At 35.9% G+C, this 20683-nt stretch overlaps 1 protein-coding gene across 2 annotated transcripts in view; it reads right to left on the bottom strand.

The window, feature by feature from the left end:
* Positions 1-3782: 3782 nt before the first annotated feature.
* Positions 3783-20683, bottom strand: part of SERPINI1 (serpin family I member 1) — a 100499-nt gene continuing 83598 nt past the window's right edge. For both annotated transcript variants that reach the window (XM_031957621.1, XM_012546608.3), the window contains 3 exons: positions 7783-7869; positions 5636-5725; positions 3783-4109 (listed from right to left, as the gene is read on the bottom strand). In XM_031957621.1, coding sequence (XP_031813481.1) covers positions 4033-4109; positions 5636-5725; positions 7783-7869 — 254 coding nt within the window. In that variant the 3' untranslated portion in view covers positions 3783-4032. The remainder of the gene's footprint in view (positions 4110-5635; positions 5726-7782; positions 7870-20683) is intronic.

Below are 20683 nucleotides of genomic sequence, written 5' to 3'. Positions count from 1 at the left end.
GATAACATCTGCCTGCTCTACTTCTCATGATTATTGCAAAAATAATGAGAACATGATTAATAGGATCTTGGGTAGTTTTTGGACCATATAGTCAATCTCCTCATTTTGGAGATGAAGTAACTTGCTTAGGGTTACATGGTGATTGAAGGAATTAGGACTTAAAAGGTCTCCTGGCTCAAATTCAATATCCCCTTCTCAAGATCACGTTATTTCCCTTCCCAAAGGGATTAAAGACAAATGGAATTAAAACTATAAAGGATCCCAGAAGTCATGGAGTGCAATCCAATCATTTTACAGATGAGGAAATTTAAGGGAGATGATACTGTGATCTCTAAATGAGTCAGCCTATTCCCACTGTCAACCATATCATACACTAAAGGAGGGCTAATTCCTAGCAGTGTCTTGTTAGCATATCTAAGGCATAGTCAACTGTCATCATGTGGGTGTTCATGGAGATATGCATGTGAGTTTGTTTTCAACTTGAATCCTCCCTAACTCTCTAGATCCTGACCTTACTTCCCCTCACCTCACCCTTTTAAAAAGCCTTCTTCACTCACAACTTTCTGCTAAATAACTTTTGATTTTCCCCATGGGCCTTTTTACAATAATAAAGAACACTTTTTGTCTTTGAAAATGCCTTTGACTTTTTGACATTTTGAACTGCTCTCCCAGTATCTGCTACTTCATCAAAATGATTTACAAAAGGACCAGGATTGAGGCAGGAAGTTTAATTGGGAGGCTTTGCAGGTGAGAGGTGATGAGGACTTGAGCTAGAATGATAGTGAGAGAAAAAGTGAAGAGAGAAAAGGACAGCTATGCTGTAGAGGTAAAAATAATCAGATTTGGAAACCGAAGGATATATAGGGTTAGTAAACATGAGGAATTATGAGAGTGAAGGGTGAAGTGCCAAATTAGAAACTGGAAAGATGGTGGTGTTGTCACCAGAAATAGAGCAGAATAAATATGTTGTGGACCAGTTTGGAATTAGGGAAAAATAAATAAGATAAAACATAAAAAGTAGCATATTTACTTACTTGAGGGTCTTTAGTAAAAAATGACATACTTTTTTATTCTTTTCCCTAAAAATATATATAGCTTAAAATCCTTAAGTAAAATGAAGGAAATAAAAAGTGATATCATCTTTCATTTTAAAATATTTCCTAATAAACATCAGCAATAAGGCAGAAGCTATTTCCCTTTATACAGAAACATTTAAAGGTGAAAGCTTTCTGAATCAAGTCTTATATTAATAAAGAAAGTAAATTGCATTTAGGGTTTTTGGAAGCTCCACCCAGCTGCCCAATGATACCTACTTTTACCTATGTATAATTCATTTAGTTGAGAGGCAGAAATGACAATGTAAACAATGCTACAACATAATTAATGAGCTAAGAACACAGACTCATACAAATCTGGAATATCAATGCTGACATCAATATCATTTAGCCTAACCAGAATGCATTATTAATCATAACAGAAGCACTGTTCCATACTTTACCCAGCTTTATTAATATTGTGTCTCTTCAGAATATATGCTGTAGAAAAATTCAGGTGGGCTATTAGTCCCTGGGCATTCATAAATTCTCATGTGGGAATTGACCACATTAAAAAAAAAAAAAAGTCTTGACATTTTCCCTAATATATATTTCTACGGTCTAAAGTATTTTGTGCTATTTTTTTCCATATTATGTAATAGCCCCAAATCTATATAGTGGAATCATTTAAAAAAAAATAACTTCACATAAAGCAGTTTCCATTTTTAATGCAGAATTTCCTTTCTTGGGCCTTCACATAGTGGTCTGAACAAATGGTAGAATTTTCCCTCCTACTATATATAAAGCTATCTGACATGGGCTGTTTTTATGATTAGTGGCAGGGAGAGAATGCCTCATTAACTCTCAGAATTTCCTATAACCATAAACATCTCATAAATAATTCATTTTGTGTCCTATATGTATCCCTAGTGCTATGGAATATGGTTACACAGCAAAGGATTATAACAATTCATACGAAAAGCCTAAAAAATTAATTAAGCACCTAAACCATATGAAATAAAACCATGAAAATATTGCTTTACACCAAATTTTGGAAACTCAGAAATTGCTTCAGAAACAGAATTAAGTTAAATCTCAGCCTTGGTCCTACTGGGATCTCTTGAATAAGCATTTTACTTAACTTTTTAGGTCACTAAGTAAAATGTTAGATATTAACTCATTTGACTTGAATATATATATAAATAAAATTTATCTATCTATATATGTTTTTTTTTTTTTTTTAATAGCAGAATGATGCCTAATAGACATAAGGGGAAAAGTTGCACCTAACCACTGGGCTGTGTATAAACTAGGAACATTCAAGAAATATCTTGTTCAGATTTAGAACCCCAGTGACTTGTCTAGGGATTTTCCTCTTCATAGACTGGACTTCAGTTATCAGTTTGCTTGCTTGTTTTGTCTCTTTGGGATTTGACATACTTTTAGATTTAAATGAAAGCAGTAAAATGGTGGAACATCAAAGTGCCTTCACATGAGGGTACAGAAAATTCAAGTATACCATGGAAAAGAGGGAAACAGTAAATATATATACATACAGATGTAATGTATGGATATGTACATATTATATACACACACATATATACACACGTGCACACACACACACGTTTATATAATCTCATGCTTTACTGAAATAAGTTTTGAGGAGTAGGCAAAAGACCATTTTTGTATTTCCTATGAGGCACACCAAGGTCTCCAATGAACTAATGTTGAGAGTAATTGAGGAAAACAAGATGTAGCACATGTGTATATGTTAATACCTTCAGTGGGCTTGAATTTTTGTTTTTCTTCCCGGGTTATTTATACCTTCTGAATCCAATTCTCCCTGTGCAACAAGAGAACTATTTGGTTCTGCACACATATATTGTATCCAGGATATACTGGAACCTATTTCTGTCTTCACATCCCCTAGCATGATATCTGGTACTTAGCAGGTGCTTACTAAATGTTTGCTAATTGATAGTGGATGTGAGTAGGATCCAACATGGTACCGATGAAGAGTTGCAGATGAGAACTGATGTAAAGGATGTCAGACAGCAAAGAGATGTAAGGTAGAGAAAAAGGATGGATCGCTGAATAAGGACTATCTACATCTTTAGCCCCTGTACTAAAAGCCTATTAGTATCTACTTTATCAGGAAATCTGGAGCATGGATTCTTAATCTGGGGTCCACAGACACTCAAAGGTACAGAGAGAGATTTCAGGAAATTCATGAACTTGTTTGGGAATAATTACACTTTTATTTTTACTAGCTTCTATCTGAAATTTAGCAGTTCTTTCCATTATGAATGTAGCTGACAAATCTTATTCTGGGAAAAGTGAAAGACTTCACTACTAGGCACCCCCAAGTATACAGGACACAAAAAGTAGTTAAGAACCTCTGATATAGAGGAAGGCCTTAGGCACACTGGGTAAAGCTCCTCTGAAGGATTTATAGGTATTCCCACATTGATGAGGTCAAAGATCTACTAGAGCATCAAAGAATTCTTTTAGAACTACCTCTTGTATGATTTTTGGCTTACAGATAGTCAAATTTTATGGACAACTCATTCAGTGTCCCTTCTGTGATTATTTCAGGCAACTAATAAAGTAGCCCTCCTTAAGATAAAAAATAAAAATAAATCCATGAGATAGCTAAGAGGCCAGAAATCACTACCACTTCCAGAGAATTGTAGACCTTCCCCTCTCAGAGCACTCAGCATCATTATTTGAAAAGGAGACCCAGACCTGTTCACGTGTATAATATATGGTTTTATTTTCAATACCAACACAGTAACCACAAGGACAGCAAGAGGACCATGATGGCAATAATACGGAAAGCATTCTTTGACAAGGCCAGCTGGCCAATTCACATGACGGCGTGGACCTGGAACAGGTTCATAGCATACACTGGAGAACACAGACCTTAAATATATACCAGTTGCAAACGTGGTGTGCTTTATGACAGTTTTCCTTTCATGATGTGATGGTTAATATTTATTTACAGCTCTTCAAAATCATGGCCACTTGTGTTCATTGCTTCTGGGTGCATGACTCTTCCCATGAACAAGATGGTACCTACAACAGAGTGAGGGAAAGACAAATAAGAATTTTATCAAAAAGAGTGGGTGAGAGCCACTTTGATGTCTTTGATTATGATTTATAAGGGGTCGATCATTTATTAAAGCTAGTTATTATTTATATAAATAATTTAAATGTATATTACATTTATATAAATTTATTTCCATAAATTTTATAATATAAATTTATAAGATAAATATATATTTATAAAAATTGATTGTGTGCTAAGTACTTACTAGGGATACACAGAATTCTCTAAGAGCTTACCATTAAATGAAAGAGACAAAATGTAAATATAGAAAGCAAACTGCATACAGGATAAATAAGAAATAATTAACAGAGGAAAGGGATTAGGATTAAGAGGAGTTGGGGAATGCTTCCTGTAGAAAGTAGGATTTTAATTGGGACTAAAAAGGAAACCAGGGAGGTCGGTGTTGAGAGCAGAGTCGGGAGAGTGCTCCAGGCATGGTGGACCCCCAGAAAAAATGTGCAGAGGGGAGAGATGGAAAGTTTAGAGTAAGAGCCAGCAGGCTGCTGTCACTGTATCAAAGTCCAGGTTAAGTAGTAAGGTGTAAGAAGACTGGAAAGGTATGAGGGAGCTAGGTTAGGAAGGGCTTTGAATGCCAAATAGAACATTCTGTATTTGATAGTGGAGGCAAGTGGGAGCCAATGGAAATCATTGAGTAATGGAGTAGGGTGTCCTGTACTTAGGAAAACCACTGTAGTGGTGAGATTTGAGGTAGGCAGATGCTCCAGCACGTATTGCCAAGGTGAGAGGTGATTAAGGCATGAGGGAGAGGGCTGGGTCAGAGGAGAGAAGGGGACATATTTGAAAGATATCACAAAGGTAAAATGGATGAACCTTGACAACAGCTTGGATTGGGGAAGGTACAGTGAGAGATGGTGAGGAAACCAGGATGCTACTGCCAATATGACAGATATAAATTTCACAGAATTATAGGATTTGAGAGTTGGAAAGGCCCTGGGTATCCATTAACTTCAGGTGTATTTAACCTTTTTTTTGTGACAGACTGCCCTTTGGCAGTCAAGTAAAGTCAATGGACCCCTTCTCAGAATAATGTTTTTAAATTTTTGAAGGAAATACCAAATTTTGCTTAAAGGTTAGTGAAAATTAGGATGTAATTTTTTTTTTCCAGTCCAAGTTTAGAGATCCCTTGAAAGCTATGGTCCATGAATCTTAGATTAAATAATCCTGATAAATTCTATTCCATGCATGAAAATTTATTTTCAGTTTCTTTTTGTCCTCTAAAATACTCTTGAAAGTATTTTGAAAGATAAAAAAACCCCAAATTTTATTTATATTTATTATTTTATAAATTATATTCCTTTATCATTTATATCTCTGCAAATAGGCAAATAAACATATGCTTTGAAGCTACATGTGGTTATATATAAACCCCTCTAAAAGATCTCAGACAATGAGGAGCCCAATGCAATATCTTTTCAGATCTGGGAGAGATTCAGTGTGACTCGTTAACAAAGGTTCACCACTTATGACTTACCTGTTCTCCTATTCCTGATAAGGAAAAAGAATGGATGGTCAACAATAACTTGGGGATAGAGCACTGCCATGCGACTAATGGCAATCATTCCTGCAGAGAAGAAGGGAAAAGTGGACAGATGGTTACATAGGTTCATCACCTGTGTCAACAAACTGCTATGATGCACCAGAATAGGTTTAAAAGTGTCCAGAATGATCTCTGCTCTTATCAAAAAATCCTTAGGTTTAAAAGTGTCCAGAATGGTCTCTGATCTCACCAAAAAATTATTCTTGCTCTGTGTTTGTATCTCATCAAGAAATAGGACTAACAATCTCATCTAAGTAAAATAGGGGTCCAGAGTAATTACATGTCTACTTATGCTCTAAGAATGATTAAAAATGACAAGGGGTGATTTATGTCCAATGTTGCAGAAGTCACTAATAACTTAATGGAAATGAGAGGCCTTAAGCAAGTCCTAGCAGCTATTCCTTTGCAAAAGAAAGGGGAAAAAGGTTAACATTCTGCCTTGCTTAAAAGTGTACTCCATGATTCACAACAAGTAACAGCGCAGTTCACTGTCTCTTGGGGAAGAGTCCTATGGGCATTCTTAGGGAGAAAGACCTTTGTGTTTTCCAAAGATGTGACAGATTAATTTCTTTTGAACCAAAAAAAAAAAAATCTAGAATTCTTTTTAACACGAAATACATGTCAAATGGCAAGTTCTACTTACAGGGTTAGTTTCTTCTACAAGGTTAGAATAATGAAGAGACGGGCGTCAAAGGACTGTTCTATTCTCGCTCTAAAATACACAATCCTATAGTTTGTGATGGCTGTATTCATCGATACAGTTTTGATTCTAATATTATAAATATCTAAATTATATTCCTTTATCATTTATATTTCTGCAAATAGGCAAATAAACATACACTTTGAAGCTACATAAGGTTATATATAAACCCCTCTAAAATTTTGAAGACGGTCTTCTGAAGTTTCCATGCTGCCCCATTCTCCTAACCAGTTTATCTTGGTTCTGATTCAATTGTCCACAAGATTATGTGAAACTCCAAGGGTCACATATTGTCAAGATTTGAATCTAGGACTTTTGCTTCTAAACCCAACACCATTAAAAACCCAGGGGCTACACTGGTAGAGACCAGAAAGAAGCCAAATGAAGAAATTTTGTCCCAACATACCATATTTCTGGTAAATACAATAAAAGCCTGTAAATAAAAATCTACTGTATTCGACTGGGGAAGAGGGGAAGATCCTTGATTACAACTCATAGAAGTCAGGAGTGCCTATGGTTCTATGGAAATAAGACAAAATAATGCTTATTATGTCCCAGTCATTCTTTTAAATACAAGCAACAAGATGGCTTCTGCCCTCAAGAAGGTTACAATATAATGGGGAAGGTGACAAAAAACCCAGGGATGTAGTGTTATTAGTGAAGGTACTCAGCAAGGGAGGATGATGTTGAAATTCAGAAAGCCTTGAAGCATAGGAAAGAGAGGACTAAAGGTTGGCCCATCTGGGTCTCACTAGAAAGAACTCAAGGGCCAACAAAGCATGTCCCAGGGTGAGAAGGTCACAGGGGATGATGAAGCATGAAGGCTCCAGGAGGCATTCACCAACAGGAGAAAGGTCATTTTTAGCATTATTGAGGTGACATCATTTATACCAGAGAAATCTTTTTTTTTTTTTTTAAAACACAATATTTTATCTTCCATCTCATGTTACTGTTTATGTGCCTAGTCAGAAAACAATAACTTCCCAGTGATGGGAGAAGCAATGTCCCCAATTCCCCAATCACTCCAGAGCAAAAATGAAAATTAAAGATGCAACACAGCAAGAAAATCCATCTTGATAAACTGCTGCCAAAGCCTTCCTACCACTCATTAGAGGCCAAGTGGGGAAGGGAGGAATGGTTTAACAGGGCACTCGAGACCCGGCCCAGACCACTCATCATCTCCAGGAAATGATGCCTTGTTCAGCACTCGCTCTGTCCTGGAGTCCAAATCTAAATCAGATCAGCTTTTTGGCACGATCTTGGAAAGTGTGTATATGTGGGTGGATGAGCTCCCTTTGGGGTATTAAAAAAAAGTGGGCTGAAAACAAAAAGCCTGGCATGCTGGATTTTCATTTCATTTCTTAAAAAGAGAACCCAGTACCTGAGGCAGCAGCCGCTTCGGAGCCTTCCTCATTAACCTCGATGAAGGACTTGTGGACCGCTCGGGCCAGGAAAATCTCCTTGTTGTCTGGGAAAAAATAAGAAAAGAGAAGTATGTTTATGTTTTTATAGCAGAGGCAGAGAGTAATTCTCCCCCAAACACCATGAAACAACAGAACGGTTTAGTCTGAAATGAGATTTTCCTGAGAAAAATGTTTCCTTGCTCATTTTTTCTTACTTTGCTGATAATGTTAGCATCCTTAGTCTTTTGGCTTACCAGCAGAAGGGAAAATGAGGTAGTGTTAGCACCTGAGGGCTTCATCCCAAGAGATAAAATTCATAGGAAAAAGGTAAACGTAAAAGTTTAAAAATGTAAAACTTAAATTTAAAAAATGTAAATTTTTTTTTCTGATTTTAAAATGGGGAGGAAAAAAAGGAAATGGCATCAAAATTCTACCAAAACTAAAGGTGGAACGTCCTTCAGTGCATCCCAATCACCAGGCATGGAGTAAGGAGTTCAAATCTAGTCTTAGACAGCTACTAGCTGCGCGACCCTGGGGTAAACTTAAACCTTGGTCTGTTCCCTCATCTATAAAATGTAATAACAGTCCCCATGTTACAGAATTGTGACGAGCAGATGAAGTAATAAATGTAAAGTACTTGATGCAATACCTGGTAGGTAGGGCTACAGAAATATTATTATTATTACTACTAGCTACTATTTTTTCTCCTAGTTTCTATTATTATTATTATTGATTTCACAATTGGAAAAACATCCATATCCTACCTCAGACAGTTACTGTTTGTGTGACACATGAACTTAGGAAGGTCATTTAACCATTCACTACCAATGAAAACAGGGGGTTGGACTAGATGATATTCTTTACAATGCTGGGCCCATAATCCTAAAATAACTCTTGGGGAAAAGTGCATGGGGCATAAGATCAGTTTCCTGTCATTTGTGATCCTGTATCTAGGGATTCTGCCTAACTGTTTTTCTATATAATAAAAAAAGGAATTTTGGATAGCAAGAATGGTATATGTCACCTCTAAAGTTTTTTTCACCTTTAAATCTATAGTCTTGAAATGTCTATATTGGAAAAAAATTAAAGCCATCAATACAATCTTAATTTAAGCACATTAAAAAAATTATTCCATTTTCTTTTCTCAAATGCTTTATGGCAATAATAAGTTGTAGACATTTGTGGGAGAGAGATTTAATAAAATCAAATAAACTTCAATTTGTTTGGCATTTTTGTTGTTGGAGAGGACAGAGGATTTAATCCAGGGCTGTGATTTAACTGATGCCAGGAACTTCTGGTGTGAAAAAGCCCTGCAAGAATACTTCCTAGGTCACTGAAAGATTAAGTAATTTGGCCACAGTTTCCTCATCTGGTCTTTCTGACTCTCAAGCTCTTCCTCTATCCATTACACCTGATCGTCTCTGCACTGCCTTTTAAAGAAGTTCTTTCAAAAACAAAATTGTGAAATGGTATTCTCAGCTTTTGTTTCATCCTGTTAGAAACATGGAATTAATCTCTAACAATCCACCTTTCACTCTAGCTCCTTCCCCAGGAGGGCATTTCAGACCTTCCACACTTTTCTAATATCATCAGAAATCACCTCTGTTGTCAGTCCTTAACAGTAACTTTTTGAGCTTCGTTTTCTTGGTGAATTCCCTTTGTAACTTATTAGTGTGAGTTTTGAGAAAACCTCTTCATCTCTTCAGGGTCCAACTCTTCTTCTTTCCACTCAACTCCAGAAAAGAAAAAGAAAAAAAAAATCTTATCCCAAAAACCAATGCTGGAACTTAGGATAACTCCATTTGGTTCCACTTCAAGTGATTCATTTTGAAATCATGAAGAGCTATTTTGGGAGGAAGCTGGAGGAGCCTTCTCCACATGACCAGGCTGAAGCACTACTCCACTGGGGGAGATGTGTAGGCAGCGACTTATTGGGATCCTGTGAGACAGAAATTTCAGGCTTGGGTCATCCACAGCCTCAGGTAGGTCATTCCTATGCAGGAAGGAGACCATGGATAGCAGTTTCAAGGCATCTGTTGCCCAGCCACTTGCTTATCTTCAGTTAGTCAATAAATATTTATTAAGCATCTACTATATTCTAGATACAGTGCAAAACACGCGAGCATCAGAATAATTTCATTGTTACATCGATATTATGAGAAGAAAATATCTCCATTTCCTAGGACCAAGATGGCAAAATAAGCAGTAAAACACTGGACTCTCATGTTCATTTCCAAACAATCATAAAACAATACCCCCAAAACAAATCTTAGAATTATCAAAAAGACAGGGTTGAAACAATTTTTTTTTTTTTTTTTAATCCCAAGAAACTTGGCAAGTCAACAGCAAACCACTTCAGCAAATCAGTGGGAGATCCTGAGCCCAGCAGGTAAATTCCAATACCAGGAACCTCCACATGACACAATGGGAATGGTCAAACTACAGCTCCAAGAACAGCAACACACTTCAGCATAGACTCAAGAGAATAGGCAACCTCCGTTGGCTAGACCTTTCCATGCTTCAGCATATCCCTGGGCAAATGCAAGAAACATACCACTCTCCTTATGAGGGCCTAAGCTAACAGGGAGCCACCAGCACTGCTCCTTCCTCCCTCCACTCCCACCTCCAAATTTCAGCATAGCTCTGGGCAAACAGACTCCAGCAGCCAGAATGCCCCTTTTCCCCTTACCTCATTCCAATGAAAATACAGAAACACCTCACTGGCTAGACCCAGAACTAGGGTCCTGACTTAGAATATTTATGAAAATAAAAATTACTTTGATTAACAGATCAGGAAATGGAATGTCTAAATAAACCCATTTTAGAAAAAAAAAGAAACTGAACAAGTCATTATTGAACTACCCAAGACAAAATTTCCTAGGTTAGATGGAGTCACAAATTAATTCCACTGAACATTTAAAGAATAAATAATTCTAATACCATATACACTATTTTGAAAAATATGTAAAGGTGTCCTACTAAACTTTTATGATGCAAATATGGTGCTGATACCTAAGGCAGGAGCAGCTAAAATAGAGAAAGAAAATTATAGAGCGATTTCCCTAATGAATATCGATGCAAAAATTTTGAACAAAATACTAGCAAGGCAACCACAGGGATTAAACACTATGACTAGGTGGGATTTACACTAGGTGGGAATTCAGGATTGGTTCAATATCAGGAAAACTATCAATGTAATTGGCTATATCAATAACTAAAATAAATCATATGATTATATCAATAGATGCTGAAAATCATTTGACAAAATACATGATCCATTCCTATTAAAAAAAACACTAGAGAGCATAAGAATAAAGAGAGTGTTCCTTAAAATGATAAGCAATATCTATCTAAAAACATCAGTAAGTATTATCTGTAATAGAGATAAGCTAGGAGCCTTTCTAGTAAGATCAGGAGTGAAATAAAGATCCCTGTTATCACCACCATTATTCAACACAGAACTAGAAATGCTAGCTAAGGCAATAAGAAAAGGAAAAGAAAAAGGAAATTGAATGAATTACAATAAGCAGTAAGGAAACATAACTATCTCTCTTTACAAATGATATGATAATATACTTAAAAAACTCTAGAGAATCAACTAAAAATACTTTTAATAATTAACAACTTTAGCAAAAGTTGCATGATATATGATAAATTCATAAACATCAGTAATTCTTTTTCTGACCAACAGAGCCCAGCAGCAAGAAAAAGAGAAATTCCATTTAATATAAATTTAAACAATATAAAATACTTGGGAGTCTACCTGCCAAGTTAAAGCCAGGAACTGTATGGATATAATTACACCACACTTTTCATACAAATAAAGTCAGATTCAAACAACTGGAAAATATTAATAGTATAGGCTGAAACAATATAACGAAAAATTACAATTATACTTAAGTTTCTTGATTCAGTTTCATACCAAACTACCAAAAATATTTTATAGAGCTAGAAAAAATAATAACAAAATTCATCTAGAAGAACAAAAGATCAAGAAGATCAAGTTAATGGGAAAAAATACAAAGGAAGATGGCCTAACAATATGAGATTTAAAACTACATTAAAAAGCAATGATCATCAAAACTGCTTGGTACTGGCTAAGAAATAGAGTAGTGGATCATAGATTAGGTATACTGGACATAGCTGGCATTTGGTAAATCCAAAGACCCCAGAATCCCCTTTAGGATAAGAACTTACTATTTGACAAAAACTTCTGGGAAAATTGGGAAACAAACAAGGAATAGAGCAACCAGTCAAACAGAATTGTTGAAGACCTTAGCTTAAAAAGGCCAAAGTCTTCCATTTCATTCAGGGCCATCTCTAGTTGTCAATCTATATCACACCACTGGACCCAGATGGCTCTGGAGGAGAAGTGAATCAAGTGATCTTGCACAATCAGTCCTCCCTCTCTCAAATCCAATTCACTTCATGTCATGGCATCACCTCCCTGATGTAATGGTCCTCTTTGAGAATGAAGGACAAAACAATAACTACCACCATCTACAAGATAAAGTCAAAATGGCTAAATAATTTAGATATAAAGGATGACAACATAAGAGCAAAGCATAGTTCACTTGTCAGATTTATGAAAGACAGAGACAGAGAGACAGTTATGAAATATAAAATAGATAATTTGATCATATTAAAAGGCTTTGACAAAACTAAACTAATGCAACCAAAATAAAAAGCAAAACAGGAAGCTGGGAAACAATCTTTATAGTAAATTTCTTTGATAAAAGTTTAATTTTTCAAATTTATATAAGCCATTTTCCAACAGAAAAATTGTTAAAGGAGATGAACAGGCAGCTTTTGGATAAAGAAATCAAAGATATCTGAAGGCTTATGAAGAATTGCTTTAAATCACTGTTGATGAGAGAAATGCAAATCAAAATGGTTCTGAGGTACCACTTCATACCTATCAGAAAAGGAAAATGACAAATATTGCAGAAGATGTGGAAAAATGGGCATACTAATGCATTGTTGGTGGAGTTGTGAACTGATCTGATTCTTTGGAAAGCAATTTGGAACTATATCCAAAGGGCAACCAAACTGTGCATACCTTGAGCCAGTAATACTTCTACCAGGTCCATTATTCCAAAGAAATCATTTTTTAAAAAGGAAAAGGACCTACATTGGCAAAAATATTTCTAGCAGTCTTTTCATGGTGACAAAATATTGGAAATTGAGGGAGATCCCATCAATTGGGGAATGGTTGAACAAGCTGTGATATGTGAATTTAAAGGAATACTCTTATGCTATAAAAGAGCAATTTGGGAAGATTTGTATGTTCTCACATAAAGTGAAATGAACAAAACCAGAAAAACATTAATATACAGTATCAGCAGCACTTGTGTGAATGTCAACTATGATTGACTTATCAGCAACACAGTGATTCAAGGCAAATACAAAGGACCCACGGAGGAAAATGTTACCCATATCCAGATAAGAAACTGATGGACCATGAATGTAAATTGAAGCATATTTTTTCACTTATTTTATTCTTTCTTATGTTTTTCCCCCTTTGATTTATTCTTTCACAACTGTGACCAATATGGAAATGTTTTACATGATAGCACACATATGACCTATATCAAATTGCTTACCATTTCAAGGGAGGGAATAGAAGGAAGATGAAAATTTGGAACTCAAAAAATGAATGCTAAGATTATGTGATTTACTATAATTGAGGAAAAATAAAATACTATTTTAAAAGAAGAAGAAGAAAACATACTAACAGCATTTTTAATGTCCTCAATGCATATCTGTGAATGCTAGTGTTGCCATCCCCCTTCAGCTGATGAGGAAATGAATTTTTTGAGAAGTGTCATGATTGGTTTTGGCTAACAACTTATATTTTCAGTGGAGAACATATACTTTTTTTTTTTTGAGTTTTCATTGATTTTCTTTTTTATATAAGGCTTTTTATTTTCAAAACATGTGCATAGATAGTTTTCAACATTTACCCTTGCGAAACTTTGTGTTCAAATTTTTTTTCTCCCTTCTTTTCCCCCACTCCTTCCCCTAGAGGGAAAGTAATCCAATACATAACATATACTTTCAAATTACTAATGTTATAGTTTTGACAACATCATTATCATCTGTTTCCTCTTGTACATTTTCCCCACTGAAATGAATTTTAACACTAAGACAAAATAAACTGCTCAAATGCATAGTTCTTTCTTTGGCTTTAGTCATCCAAAGAAAAAAATCCTGAAATGTTCCAGAATAGGGTTTCTGACTGTTTTTGTCTTATGGATGTCTCTCACAACAATGTTTTAATTTTATAAAATGCATAGGATTAAAAAATAATTTATATATAAAATTGGAGGGGCTAGACAGAAAAATGTAGGACTAAGACAAAACCAGAAGAGAAAGTACCATGTGGTCAGATTCCTTTCTTTCTTCCTTCCTTCTTCACTTCCTTTCTTCCTTTCTTCTTTCCTCCCTTTCTTCCTTCCTTGTTTCCTTTTTCCTTCCTTCCTTCCTCTCTTCTTTGCTCCCTTCTTTCCTTTCATATTTGGCAGCTGATCTCTATTTATTAGTTTTACAGGGCTTTTCACTGGCCTTCCTCTTGGTCTTCTTACCATGTACTCAGATTCTCTTCCTGCTTTATCTTAGGAGCAATCTTATACTGGATGTCTCCAGTGAAACTGCCGGTCTACTCTTAAGGTTCATCAAAAAAGGGGTCAATCACTTGCAGCATTGACTAGCTCACCTAATTCTTCTTCCAAGTCTCCTACAAGTCATCAGAAGCAGACTACATATTCACATCCAGCACAGTACCCATGCTTAATACTTATGGACAGAGTGACCAAAAACAAAGGTTAAAAAAAAAAAGACTCCAATTTTACAGAAGCACTTGTGCTTCAAATTGTTGACAGTGATAGGTCAAATTAATTCCAAGTAAGCATGAGACTGAGTAGGTACTTTGAGAAGAAAAACTATAGCATGCCTAGTGATGACCTAGCACCTAGGTAGGGAGCTGGGCAAAGAATGAAAATTCTTTTGAATTTTCTTCGAAGGGCAGAGCTAAGAAGTACTAAACTAAGCTTGTGAATATCCATGTGGGAGACTTACAAAAGGAAACTCTGGCCCAGTCAGTCCTATAGCCCAAAAGTGCCCCTAAAATCTCCCCAGGAGGATTTAGTCCATTCTATAGCTCATTAATTTCAGACAGAACTTCTCAAGAGTCTTCATCACATTCTCTCCTGATACTTTATGGGCATCACAAAAAGAAGGAAATCAAGGATGAATTCATAATCAAACCTGATAATACCAGATGCTGAGTTGTGTTCTGATTATGCAAACATTTCCTTGCCTCCTGTACCATCACAAACATGAGAAGGGTTCTTAGATTCTGAGTTTCCTTAGAATTTGGATGTTGACTTTATGGGACATGTTCGATCACAGAAATTTTTAAAGATCATCTCTAGCTTTCAATAAAGCCCCTTGAGATTTGCAGCTCTGGCAAAAGTCAGCACACAAAGCTCTTTTCTGAAAGAATCAGGAAAAATTACAAGAGGGTGATGTAAAAGTCCTTCAAGGATAAATTCACAGCATGGCACTAAAAACTGATTTGTGTGTGGCTTTTGCTGGGTCTCTCTAATTTCTTTATTTTATCCAACCTTTTATTATTATTAAAGCCTAGATTTTATGCCAAAAGATTTAGTGCTTGCTCTCTCTCATGCTCTGGGGAGCTCAAAGAGATTCATTTATTAATCCAAAGGCTGACAGTTGTTAGACTCCATTATATACACCACACCAAACGTACACACACATGTACATATGCACCCCCCAAATCTCTCTCTGCAACTACTACTCTCAAATAAGTCCTTTCAATGAGAATTTAAAGAAGAAACTCTCTCAGCATTTTCTCTAATTCCTCACTCAACAAGATTTTTTGCTGTGTTCCAGATTAAGGGGAATAGGGCGGCATGAACACAGACACAGAGACAGTGGGAAGTAGTGTATAAAACATTGGACTCAGAATCATGATGATATGTGAGTCCAAATCCGCCTTGGACACTTAATAGCTAGGTGACATTGGATAAATCACTTCATCTCTGAGTTCCAGTTTCCTCAGCTTTAAATTGGGATGACAATAACAAAAACTTTTCAGAGTTATTGTGAGGTTAAAATGCTATGCTATGTATAAACTAAAAACTAAATAATTTAGACTATTCTGTCTAAATAGACACATAATTACTATACAGACAGCACCTATAATATGATTGTAGGATGATGGGAAGAAGCTCAGAAAATGGGAGACATCAATAGCTCACTCTCCCAGACTCTTTACCTTCTGCTTTTGAGCACACACAGGTCTCTCCAAAACTAAAAGAGCCTGCTATTAGTTCTTGTCCTACTCACCTACCATCCCATTTCCCTCTTCCCTTTGATGTCTGAAATATCTGACAATACCAATATCCGATGCCCCTACCTCCTCATCCCTTTCTAATATGTCCTTTCCAACTCCATCATTCTATAAAATGTCTGTTGAAGACAAATTCAATGGAGGTTAGACATGTTTTTCAGGAAAAGTGACCTGGCAGGTATACACATAGCATGACAATGATACTAGAAAGTGACATTTGCTTTTCCAAAAGGCTGGTTGACCTTCAATCAGCTTTTCCCTGAATCTCCCAGATTAATAGTCCTGAGGACCATTTCCAATGATGCAAGCAGGGTATTCTAGAAGGGTCTGTTCTTGATAAACCCATGAAGGCTTCTGGTAAATCATAAATAGGGAGTGTTCCGAGTGACAGAGTGACCTAACCTTCAATGCACAAAAATACCCGTGACATGCCTAAAGAATGCTTTTAAAGAAGGAGAGGGCAAAGATGGGAAGACATGCTGAGAGTCTACTGCCATAGTTCACAGGGGTTATGATGAAAGTTTGGCACAAAATGATATAGATGTGAATAAAAAGAAGGGGATAGACATAAGAGATCATTAAATAAAAGAATTCTGCCAAAAGACCTGAAAACAATGAAGAAGAGATGGATGTCTCCAAGATCACTCTAACAGAAAGGTGACATCAAATTTTCTACTTGTAACACTGGACAGAAAGAGTGAAGTCAGGGGAAGAGGCAAATTTTAGGGCAAGGATAAATCAAGAAAGGATTTCTAATGGGGTGGGAGGAAGGAGATATACAGTTGGTAGAAACTGACAATGATGGGAAAAAAAGATTCAAAAGAAGAGTGTCAAGGAAACATTGAAAAAGAAACAAAAGAGAACAGAAGTCCCACAGGGGATCTAGACAAGCAGAACAGCTTTATTACTATCATGCTAAATTTAAAATGCACCAAAAAAAATCCAAATATATATGATATAGACATTCACACCTCTATCTGAAATTCCCATTTTTGTTGTTTGGATATTTAAAAATCCATATTTGTTACAATTTATAATAAAAAAAATTAAGTAAAAATAAGTAGATTGGTTTGGGCACAGTGATTTTATGGTACTATTGGCATAACTACATAAAAAGGTCATTGAAAATGGAATTCTGAAGTTTGGGGGAGAAATCATATCTAGACAGATGAAAGTCATCATGGTTGGATTGGAAGAATTGCATTGGAATTATTTCCCTTTGCATTTGGATCCAATTGCATTGGAATAAATGAGATTATGATAGAAAAAGAGAGTCATCAAGGTTAACAGGTGACACCAATCTAAAAGTCTTTTTGGAAGAACAGAGACAAAGAACAGTTAGAAGCAGAGAAGGAAAATAGGGGATTATAGGACTTGAAAGCCAGAAAGGAGAATGGACTTGTGTTCAATAATATCATACGCTACAGAGATGTCAAGGATAATAAGGAGTGGGGGAAAAAAAAAAAAAACTATTGGATTTGCTTTATATTTATATATAGAATTACATATATATATATATATATATATATATATATATATTGAGAGAGAGAGAGAGAGAGAGAATATAAAACATATAGAATAGAATATACATAGAAGAGATGGAATGGACATGTCAGGAAGTGATGAGGAGGTAGAAGCCTCAGATTTTGGTGCTGTCAAATAGTTCAGGCATCAAAGGGAAGAGGGAAATGGGATGGTAGATGAGTAGAACAAAAGAGCTAATGGCAGGCTTTTTTAGGACTGGAGAGACCTGAGTGTCTTTAAAAAGAAGATAAAGAATGAGGGAGTGAGTTACTGTTTCATGAGAAAGACAATGCCTCTCATTCTCTGGACTTCTTCCCATCATCCTACAAACATGCTATATGGTCTCCCTAATAAAATAAAAACCTACCTTTGACTCTTTTTCCCCACCCACTTAGTATTTCATCATTCCTCCTCTCTCTCCTGCACGTTCAAACTTTTGCAAGCTGCCTTTATATGACGTCTCTATTTCCTCATTGCCCATTACCTTCCACTGTGGATCCTGGAAAAGGTGATGGTATGGGCTCGAGGACACATACTGAGAGACAAGCCTTAGCAATATGTCTTAATAACAATTTTACTCTGAAATACAATGGAAGAAGTTTAAAACAGATTGGACCAAGATTCTATGCTGAGTGAAATTGAGTAAACCCTTATTAGATGGCCCAAGACTCCTACCTCACAGAAAAGATGACATTATTCATTCTAAGGATGTTGGTTATGAACAGTATTACAAGTTTAAAGATAAAGAAAAGGGTCTGGAACACTCATTTTGGTGAATAAGAGTCAAAAAGAGTAAGGTAAGAGAATCACTAAGCAGAAATGAGAGCCCTGTGGGGGTTATGCACTAGGAATTCAGAGCAGATAAAATCAGCTCAATTTCCTGGCCAAAAATTTTCAACAACTCTGGAATAGGAAGAATTAAATTAAGGGTTATCAATTTTTTGGACTTCTATACTCCTTAATTTTTGGTAAACCTTCTCATAAGCCCCATTTCATATAAAAAGAATAAATTCTAGAGTTTGACATTCATATTCATATTAGAAATAGAATAGCTTAATTTAGTGCAATAGTATAATATTGTTAGTTACCAGATCCTACTTGTACCCCCTTCACAAGTTTCTTTCAGATGTTAGGAGTATAACTCAGATTGGAAATGTCTGAATTAATTAAAGTTTACTTAGGATTGAGTAGCAGTAATTCCAAAAAGGCAGAGGAGCAAGGTGTGAGAAAGCTAAGATGATGGTTGATGATCAATAAAATAATAAACCAGGGAGCTTAATGCTCCATATGAAAGGAGTTGATAAAGGAATGAGAGATATGGACTGAGAAAATAAGGAGGCAGAAAATGACCAGAGGTCCTGGTGAGGCTGAGGTACTGTATAAGAGAAGTAGAGATAAAACAGATCATGAGTGAGGAACATATTTCAAAATTCATTTTACAAAAGAGGAAACTGAGTCCCAGGATGTGATTGAAGGGACACAAGTGACAAATGAAAAATCCCAGATCTTTGGCTTGTGAATACAGGGTTTAGTTCATGTCATCCTAATAGGGAGTGATGAAGTATGCCCATTTTGTCAGTCCGATGGCTAAGATGGGGGTGGAAAAGAGGGCAGAAAAGTGTAAAGGTAGAAGAGAAAAAAGGAAGAAATGGGAAGTATTTGGAAATTGGATTTTCATTAAATCAGAGGTTCTTTGTTTTATCTGGAATCCTTTGGCAGTTTGTCTAGCAAAACTTATAGACACTTCTCAGAAGAATATTTCTAAATGAATAAAACAAAATACACAGAATTACAAAGGAAACCAATAGATTTATATACAGTTATTGAAATGCTCTTTAAAACTAAATTCACAATACAAGGTAAAGAGCCCCTTCACTTGAAAAAGCTCTCACAAGTAACACTGAGAGGCAATTACATTGCCAATAAGGAATTGGCAGAAATCCACTAAGTGTAGCTCAGAATCCTCTAGGCAAAAAATCTTGATTAACAACCCCTTCCACAGGAGCTCCTAGAGCAAAGCTTTTCTGCAATGCCGGTCAGTAGCAAGAATCAGAGAGAGCAGCCTCCATAAGGATGGAAACCAAGGGCAGCAAGTGTAGGTCATGCCAAGACGCTACTACGGCTCATACAAAGTAATCACTGGGTTTATATAGAATAAAGGCTGCTCTCCCTGATAACAAAAGAGAAACAAGCTGACACGTGCCATATATTATCTGATACAGAAACAAATCCAAGAACTTTTCATGAGAACTGGTTTCCCCCACAATTCTATTGACCAAAAGGTCCTTCTTCCTTCTTGAATAACTAGGTTTTTTAAATTGTTTGTTTAAAGAAAGTAATATCCTTCTCCAATCTAAATTCCTTAAAAGAAATTTCTAATCGTTCCCCTGGAACTCTCAGTAATGGCAAAAATGTTAACTGATATTAAGCAAAACCTACAAAATATAAGCTCCTTGAGGTTAAGGAACATTTTATGTTAGTCTTTGTACCCATGGCACCAAGCATAGGCTGCGGGATATGGTAAGAGCTTTCTTGATGCATTGAATTCAGTTAGCAGAATTTTGAGCACAAAATATATTTAACATGATTGTACATGTATAACCTATATCAGATTGCTTGCTGTCTTGGGGAAGGGAGTGGGAGGGAGAAAAATTTGGAGCTCAAAATCTTACAAAGATGAATGTTGAAAATTATCTTTATAAGTAATTGGAAAAAATAAAATGCTATTAAGTAAAAAAATAAAAATTAAAACATCTTAAAGAATTCTGAGCACAAAATCACAACTGTCTATGTTGAACAAGCATCACTATGATATTGCTTTAATGTGTTTAATGGTACCTTATTACAATTTCCCAATGTTTCTCAAAGGTCAGAAGTTGACATGGTCATCATAACAATTCACTCACTAACTCTAATACTACAAATATCTCAAGGTGAAAATACAGGTTTTCTAAATGCACAAAACTACTGCTACAACTGAG

Source organism: Sarcophilus harrisii, chromosome 3, assembly GCF_902635505.1.
Source record: "Sarcophilus harrisii chromosome 3, mSarHar1.11, whole genome shotgun sequence".
In the NCBI taxonomy this organism is placed as follows: domain Eukaryota; kingdom Metazoa; phylum Chordata; class Mammalia; order Dasyuromorphia; family Dasyuridae; genus Sarcophilus; species Sarcophilus harrisii.
Note: the sequence above shows the minus strand (reverse complement) of the source record. Positions and strands in the feature narration are given on the sequence as shown.